The 9,611-nt window shown below is 36.9% G+C and overlaps 1 protein-coding gene across 2 annotated transcripts; it reads right to left on the reverse strand.

The window, feature by feature from the left end:
- Window positions 1-5,645: 5,645 nt before the first annotated feature.
- LOC124596604 (histone H3.3A) lies at window positions 5,646-9,610 on the reverse strand. 2 transcript variants are annotated; one of them, XM_047135820.1, is made up of 4 exons: window positions 9,473-9,610; window positions 9,100-9,233; window positions 8,095-8,248; window positions 5,646-6,355 (listed from the first exon to the last, which is right to left on the reverse strand). In XM_047135820.1, exons 2-4 carry the CDS (start codon window positions 9,225-9,227, stop codon window positions 6,227-6,229), a joined length of 411 nt encoding a protein of 136 aa, XP_046991776.1. In that variant the 5' UTR covers window positions 9,228-9,233; window positions 9,473-9,610; the 3' UTR covers window positions 5,646-6,226. The 2 variants fall into 2 exon arrangements, with proteins under 2 accessions (XP_046991776.1, XP_046991777.1); XM_047135821.1 differs by having other exon boundaries at window positions 9,100-9,230; window positions 9,473-9,581.
- Window position 9,611: the final 1 nt, after the last annotated feature.

Below are 9,611 nucleotides of genomic sequence, written 5' to 3' on the forward strand. Positions count from 1 at the left end.
TTGGCTTTCAGTCTCATTGTATGTTTTTGTCACCCCACAGTTCCAGAATCATTAACCAACTACAATCATCAGCTCAAAAGTAGAGAGGGAATCTTAGCGTACTGTTTGGATATCGCTCCGCATACCCACAGTTCAATTTGCTAGGTACCTGTAATTACAAATGTTATTTCACACTGCAGAAAAACTTATGCTTTTCTTAGGTTTACCTAGCGACAGATATATTGGATGTCACAGCACATGAGATTTTTACAAGCCATTCTCATTTTGAGGCAGGTTCCACAAAACAAGAAAAATGCTCAATATAAAGCACATAGCATTTCCATCTGTAACATGGCCGCAAACTGTAATGAAACTCTGAACAAGTTCAATTTGGCTTTTGACACCCACAGCCTGGCACTGGTTACCATATTTGAATCGTGAATTTGCAGAACGACTTAAGTCCCTAGAGGTACACTTTCAGAAACAACCAAAACCTGTCTATTATCTTACTGAAGCAATTATTGTATTATATGTTACATACATCGAAACTACATAAGACTGTCATTACACAAGTATGATCTTGTATTCCTTAAGTTAAAATTTTGGTTTAAAAAAGGACTTTGAGTAGTTCTTCAAATTAACTTCAGTTTTGCTTCTTATGTAATAAAATTCTGGCATATAAACACACAATAATGTATTTTCTTTATTGAAAAACATATTCAGAATACATGGAATAGTAAATCATCCAGGGAAATAAACATACAGGACAAAATGAAATTGCAGTTTCCATTTGTCTTTGTTTCCTAAGCTGCAATTTTCTCATAAAATGCTTTGGATTCATTACAGTCGGGAATGTACTTAAGCATTTTACATATACCTTTAATTTTATTTTCATTGATTGGACACACACCATTTGGATAAGCATGTTTCTGTGGTAGTTCAGGGACGTGTGGATTTGTTGGCCAAGGATGAAAGAATGTTGAATTATTCCTCCTATGAATGGTTTTGCCACAACTATTCCAATCTGTTCTGCAGAAAAGCAGAATTCCATAAAAGTTGAAACCGTGAATATAAAAGTTGAAACCGTGAATGACACCTTTTTATCTCCAGGAATGTCCTTAACAGACGTCTCTATGGAATTGGCATTTCTTTTGTAATAATGTCGCCACCATTTGTTGTAATCATAAACATCCTCACTTTCAACGATTGTAACTGTAAATTTGCTTTAGCACTAGAGCTGACTGTTGACGCACGTCCTTCATTGTGCAGTCTGTTCACACGGTCGTCTTTTCACTACTGTGAAGTCCCTATCATTTGGCGGAAAGGAGTGTCTGATAGGGAAAAGAAGTCTGATGTTCAAAAGGCGCCTCTGAGCACTTATAGCCATGTGGTGAGAGTGTTGTTCGTATTCTGGCCTGGACAGCTGTCACAAAACAACCAGAGTTCTTTAACACTAGATGAGACACAGGTATTGAAATAATGGAGGAGAAAACTGCATACCTCATTTGGACTTCTCTCAGCTTGCCCCTCATGGTAGATATAGAAGGATACTGAATTAGTTTTCATGTTATGCATGGAGAAAACTAGAATTGTCAGCTGACGATAATAATACATGTCCTGAACTGGTATCTGAGGTAAGCATAAATTTCGCATGTAGTCAACTGTTAAAGCAAGAAAATCCTCTCTGTGCGTAACTGGGTTGCATCTTCTAGAGTTTTGTAGAACTTTTTGCTGCAACGTTTGTGAACTAGTTCTGCTGCAGCTACACGTTTAGCACAATCATTAAGTGCTCTGCTTTTCACTTTAACATTCAGTTCTTCTCACCTAATGCATGTGTCTACACTGGGCCTACCAAATCTCAAACAGAAATATCTGTGATAATAGTGGAAAGACACAATCATTATCAGGATATTTGACAAGAAACACTTCATGTGTAGCTTTCACTGTTTAAGTAGAAAATATCTGTTTTTTCCATAGAGGGTTTGCTTAGTTGGAAATGACGCAATATGTGCATGAATAGAAGCAAGTGTATCAGCCTCTTTTGCATTCCCTGGTTTCGTTCTTCCACGTTGGTCTTTAGGAGACTTGCCAAGAAGCAGCAACTTACACAATATCTTCACCCTGGATTCAGTAACACAATAAACACTGAGGTAGGCTTTCTTAAACACATCTATCTGCTTGTGAATCTGTAACATAATACTGCTCTAGTACGAGACTCGTCTTTCCTTCCTCTTCGTCTTTTTATGGCAATACTTTCAGTTTGTACCTGTAAGAACACATCTTTTTCATTCTTAGTGTCAAAATCCATCATGCAATTAACTGCTTCTGTATTTGATTCCATTTTTATAATAAACCTTAAAGTACTGAACATTTTCCTTGTGATCACACAACCCATGGGTAATTTGTGGTTTGCGAGTAACTTGTGTTCATAATCAAACTTTCGCATCGATACTGATCTTTCAGTTGGTATCACTACATAGCTGTAGCTACAGTTCAGTTTTCAATCTGTGAGCAGTTTTGTTGTGGTTAGTTCGCCTTTTTTTTGGTACATGTTTTTACAACACCTAGGAGTGCATGATTTTTTTAAATACTTTCTGCAGGATTCAATTTACACTTTTCAAGTCAGTGACTTGGAATTTATTATTGGTCACAGTACAGACAAGCCCCCATAATAGCTGCCCAGTGGAGTCCCTTACCACAAGAATTCTATTCCAGTGGCTGTTATGGTAGCAATTAAACCAATATCTAGAGACCTGGGGCACCCTGCTCATCTTACATGTCATCTTTGTTATACTAAGAATCAAATGTCATTCAACCACCTCACGTGATCTAGTGTTCCTGAGAATGTATTTGTTGGGATGAAAACAAATTGGGAGTTAGTGATTTATTATTTCATTCAATAATGGCCATACGGGCGGATTAAAGGTCGTGGAAAGTTTCAACATTATTCATGATGTTAACACGAACAAAAGTCTTCAGCTTCTGGACAAATTGTGAGTAAGCATTACTCAGTATGCAACTTAATTCAATACAAAGAAAGCAAGGAGAACAAGAATATGATTCTGTTTACTCTGCCAGACATTTTTGAGAAAATATTTGAATTTTCATGACTACTCACACTTCCTGGGATTTGATAAATTCAGTGCTACTTCTACCTATATCTCTCAAAACACTAATAACATTCAGATTTTCAGGACTGCTATAAAAATAGTTACAAGATGCCACTGAACTAGAACAGAACCATGACCTAATGGTTTATTCTCTGAAACAGATTTACATGAAATTTTCCCTAATTAAAAATTCTCAAGGATAAAAATTCATTAATATACTAACAAAAAATGAACTGATTCTAGTTCAATGAGTTAAAACACACACTGAAAATAGTTGTCAAATTTCAGCTTCCTATGTGTAAAGCTTCAGAGTAAAAGCTACATAAAGGTAGTAAATTTAACAATGGCAAGATATGGCATGCCAATTCCCATTTAAGCTCACTGTAACAAACAACCAAACACATTGAGAAAGCCAGGACAAATGCATCAACAGTGATGGAACTTTTCTTTAAAGCACTCAGCATCAACAGGAAATAAACTAGTTCTGGGTGCGAAAACTCTTTGTGTCCATGTGTTGTCAGCTCATAAAATGATGCTGTGTGTGTGGTGGTGGGGAACCAACTGCCTATTCATGTTTCACTTCTACAGCACTACAGCCAAGTATATAATGGAAAACTGGGTAATGTGCTTACAAATTGCAAGGCCAGCAAATAAACATGTTTGTACACATACTCCATTTTTTCCAATAGGCTTGTATCTTCCTGTGTTCTGGGTCATTGATGCTGGCACTATTAATTTCTGCTAAACACAACTCTCATTTCAAGAAAACTGATCTTGATAAATTGGGAACCCAATGCCATGAAGCTACCACCTATTGCTGGACACATGCCTGTAATAAAAAGTCTTGATATTGGTAACAGGACTTTAAGAAAGTGCAATTATAGGGTGTAATGTTAAACATAGTCCAAACCAGCCTTACCCCAAATTCTCTTAGGAATGAAGCCCATGAAGATTTCTTTGAACTTACTTTAATCAGTTTTTCAAACAAAACTGACAAGGTTGGGAAACTGCTAATCCCACATACACATGCCAGTAAAGTACACTATATACCTTTAGAAATATGGACTACATAAATTGCACTTAAAGCTTTTGACCAATTTTAATTGAAGCCTACAATATGAGAAAGTGGTCTTGTGGGATAGCACTTTACCACCAAAACCTTCCCTTCAATGAGTCATTCTGTAAAAAACTTATCTCAAAATAGGATTTTAAGTAAAGGTTTTGTAAACTATCTAGTTATTCAACACTACATGCACATCTCAACCTATGGCCATATGCCAAATCAGGCTGCAGTATTAAATCTTACATTATGTAAATTCAGCAATATAAGTAGTATACCTACCTCTGAAGATACCTTTTCCTCTAAATGCCTAACCCTGCATCTGAAGGAACACTTATTGCCATCTCAAAATTTTGTCTGGGAAAAGACATGCAACAGCATACTTGCTGCTGGTCATGTGCAGTGCTCATTTCATATATTACTATTCTCTCTCCAAGTAAATTCAGCTTGGTCACTAACCATCTGATTATAACCACTCAATCTTAAGCTGTGAAACTGCTTCACTCCCTTAAAAACAAACACCCTAAACAATTTCAGGACAGACAACATGCTTGGTCTTTTATATAGTGATGTTTCTCCAACAGGCCATGAGAATTGTGGTTACTGGCAGCCTTATGTTAAAACCTTTTCCCAAAGTGTAGACATGCTATTGAAGTCTACACTGCTATTGATTTTTAAAGCACGAGCAGCAACCCTTTTGCAGTACTTTTTATCATTTCCTAACCAGTTCTCTCACCAAATAAATTGCACCACTTTAATCTTTTTGAGAGCTCCATTCTGATAAGTGTACCTTGTTTCTTAAACTAATTCCCTTGCACTTTAAGTTTATTGCTTTGGGTGATTTTCAAACAATCCATTACTGCCTCCCTTTCTTACCATCCAACTATTAAGCCCAAGTCTGCTTATTCTCCCCATAATTTAATCGCAATAAATTCTTGCTAGAAGCTGTATCCGTAAGAAAATGCCACTAGAAGCATGACCTTTTGCTGCTGCTTAGAGAAGTTTCATCACTACCACTTCATTTTTATAAATGCAGCCAACCAATATTCTGAGTTTACATGTGAAGACTGACAGTAGCCACAAAGACTTATTTACAAAGCCTTTAACCCAGTTTTTAAATGTATATACTTCAGTTACACGAGCATGAAGCCTATTCCCAAGATCTGCAACTTAGCTTTATTCCACATATCCACACATGAAGTGGTATAAAGTTCACTGAATGCAATACAAGCATTCTGTGAATGTTTGGGAAATTAATCCCCATGCATTTTTATCAAGCATAGTAGGAATATTTTATAGTACGTATTGGAGAGTGTATTTTGTTCAATAAATAACATGTTGTACATTGTCTAAGTAACAGAAGTACAAATTGTATAGACAATCCACTCAAAAAGCAGGAGCAGAACACATTGCTGTCATGTTAGATTGTTATCCACCTTATTAGATTATATTTTAAAAAATTTTAAGTACCAACTGTCATGTCAATAAAACAAGAGTTCAGTACATACTAATGCTTTATTCCAAACTGCTGAAAAATAAGCCAAACTGTCAACATGTAAACCACATACTATTTTGGAGAAAAATATGAAAGTAAAAAGATCATAAAGATTCAAAATACATATGCATATACTCGAGCTCAGACAAACTCCTCGTCTACATCTAGTTAGATCTCCACAAGACCATAAGAACTACAAGAAAAACTTAAATGCCTTAATTCTAACATCTACTACACAAGTCACAGTTTAGACCACAAACTACACAATGTCACTTAAATAGAACTACACACAAATTGTGCTTTAACAATTAGTGAAATTACATGTTCTAGAGAACTTTTATGCACTTCAGCAAGACCATTTTACAAAACACCCTAAATGGACACAAAATATAGTGGCTTCTTCACTTGCAGCAATACATTAACTTCAGCCACTACAGCTTTAAATGAAGTGCACAGTAAAATGTCTTCAAACTTGGCAGTGTTATAAGGGTTTATGTTCAACATTAGGACAGTCAAAACCAGCTGGTAATGTAATTTGCCAGGGTTGGAATGTGGCACTTCCACAATGCCATCATGCTTCATTTAAGCACGTTCACCACGGATGCGCCGAGCAAGCTGAATATCTTTAGGCATAATGGTCACACGTTTTGCATGGATGGCACAAAGGTTTGTATCTTCAAAGAGACCCACCAGGTAGGCTTCACTTGCTTCCTGTAAACACAAAGTATGTTTATGTTCATCTCATCTTAATATTTTACAACGCAAATTAAAGCAACTCCAATTTTAATAATTGTATACAAGTTACAACCAGACTACTATCTTATTGCTACTGGTAATACATTCAAAAATTGGCTGTACCACTTCAGCACAATCAAAATTCCCTCAGTTCCACAACTTGGCAATACTTTGTGAAAGTCTTGAACTTAAGTGAAGCCATTTCACTTCATATCCACTACGAACAAAAAAATGCAGTTTTTATGTAAAGTAATGCAAGATGCAGAGTACAGTTACAGTTCACTGCAGTATGACTGGCTGTGATCTTGTGTTGGTGACATTCCATAGCTCTTAACATGTCTATGTATGAAACACTCACTTGCCCACTGTAGGAATGATTCCTCGACATTTACCTCGCAACAGCACTTGCATCATGAGAAACACGTTTAATATGACAAGAACAGTTATGGCACAGCCCCAAAATGTTCTGCACAACACTGGCAACTACTTGTCAAGCTTGCTCAGTACTACTCCAGTATTACTGTATATTGCACTAACACTTGTGGGTATACATAACCCAACCAAGATTGTGAGTCATCTCATCTTTATATGAAGTATTACACTACATATGATTTTATCTTGGCACCAAAATGAAATGTTGGAATTAATACCATGGAAACCATCTCCACAATAGCATCATGGAAAATGAACTGTAATGACAAGTGGGATTCGAGGAAAGCTTAATCATTCTGAAGACTTGCCTTTCAGAAAACACTACATATCCTTTTCTAATGTACCCTTTACACAATGTATGTCACACTTCTAACTCACTGGTTTTAGTTTATAATCTACAATGCGACCTACACAGCCTCCACATCTATTGAATGAATCAATCTTACCTTGCACGAAATGTTTCGATTTCCCTTTCTAATCCAGTACACAAAACGAAGAAACTGCAACGAAGAGTGTAAAGCAAATACCCAACACATACACAAGTACAAACATGTACCATTTGATCACACAGACTAATCACTAGCAGGTTCTTCTAATTCAAGATAATTCAACTGGCTCCAACAATGGCATCACTAGTCAGTATTCTTATTGCCCTTGTCACTAGGTGGAAAAAAAAAAAAAAAAAAAAAAAAAAAAAAAAAAAAAAAAAAAGAATCGCACTATATATACACCCCCCCCCCCCCCCCACACACACACACACAAAACCTTCCAAATTTCTAGACACTTCCAAAACACACAACCTTCCAAATTTCTAGACACTTCCAAAACCCATGTCCAGTTCATATAAGACAGGCAAGTGGGTGATCTCTATGCTCGAATATAGACTGAGCAATATTACAGCTGATTGATCACTTAATTTCACTAATGCCAAAAGTCAAGTTACTGCAATCAGTTAATTCAAAAACGATTGCAATTAGAATTTGTAACAGGATTGCAATCAACATTGTGACAAGACTTAAATAAGCCCACAATCTAATTGTGACAAATCAGAGAAAGCATTTCCACATTACATTTAACATAATGCCTGCAGATATGCTACAAGCCTAACTTGTTTACCAGTCGCCCGAGTAAAGCTAGTCAAAATTACAAAAATTTTATAAGTCTCCCATGTTATAACACAGATGAACATATAATTGATTCACACGAGAGGCAATTTTGCAAATCGGGATTTCAACTTCCAAAGCAAATGCTAGACAATCACAGCTGGCATCAACAATGCATACCTGAAGAGCTCCAATTGCAGCGCTCTGAAAGCGCAAGTCCGTCTTGAAATCCTGAGCAATTTCTCTCACCAAACGCTGGAATGGCAATTTGCGGATCAGCAACTCAGTTGACTTCTGATAACGTCTGATTTCTCGCAATGCCACAGTTCCAGGCCTGCGAAAAACAGTCCACTATACTAATGTCTACTAAACTAAAAGTAAGTTTTATCATAGCAACACATGTGCTCTATAATAGCGAATGAGTATTGAAGACTAACATACTTCTAGAAAATACGCTACACATTAAAAGCACTTGGTTGTAATCAAATGCCCAAAAGAAAAACATGAACGATCTCCCGCCAAAAACCACCTCTACAACCTGTCACGAACCGACCTCTTCCGTCGTAGGAAAGGAGCAGGAACTGTTTCACATGTAGCAAGTAGAACCTTAGAAGCACTTTTAGATCCTAAATACGTAGATGTCAACTGTACTGTCAAAATGAAAATTTCTTCGAATGACGGTGAACAAAAATTTCTAGGAATGATTTCGTCATTTACAACATGGCATCCTACAAAATCAAAGGTGCACCCACAAAATGGCCGACTATGAACAATACAATTCTCAAGAAACAGAACTATTTAAAAGGTTGTGAACCCAAGCAAACAACCACAAATGTCAATGTGACGTCTGACTTTAGTTTGACGTAAAATTCCTACAGTCCAATAGATTAAAGTTTCATAAACACTACGTTCAGCACAAAGTTAATTCGGTTCTAATTGCAAATTAGACTCCATACTCAAGTGTCAGAACGAGATGAATAAACACCAAAAAACGTAATCGTGACCATCCCTTTGCAGTCCATATTACTTTATGAAACAAGAGTAAAACGAGTGCCAATGATGCTATATCCCCACACCCCTTAACACCAACTAGCAACAACTGTACTGTCACAGTCCAGAACACTCCCACATCCTCGTTGCACTTGCACAAGTGGAAGTTGAAATTATATGGTCTGTATCACATACCTGTAACGATGAGGTTTCTTCACACCTCCAGTTGAAGGTGCACTTTTACGAGCTGCTTTTGTCGCCAACTGCTTCCTTGGCGCTTTTCCACCAGTAGACTTACGCGCGGTTTGCTTCGTACGTGCCATTTTCTACTGCAAAATTTATCACATTAATGCTATTAACAAGTCAACTGTGAATTCCATATAATACGGAAAAACGAATTATGTCGCAAAATGGAAAACAATGGCGTCAGTTGATAAATAATACAAGTCGAAAATACATCACGATTTCACACTACTCAAACAGTATAAGCACTACCAATGTCCACATCCACTTTACATAACGTGAAAAACGCCAAGAATTGAAAACTACACACAATATTGTGTCATACCTATTCTCTCAACACCAGCACCAATATCCAACACTCACGACTAACGAACACACACACACTACTTACTCAGCAAGACTAACCGACGCTATGGGAACGATGACGTCTTATTGGACAGCGTCATCTCGAGGTCTGTTCGCTA

Source organism: Schistocerca americana, chromosome 2 (assembly GCF_021461395.2).
Source record: "Schistocerca americana isolate TAMUIC-IGC-003095 chromosome 2, iqSchAmer2.1, whole genome shotgun sequence".
NCBI lineage: Eukaryota > Metazoa > Arthropoda > Insecta > Orthoptera > Acrididae > Schistocerca > Schistocerca americana.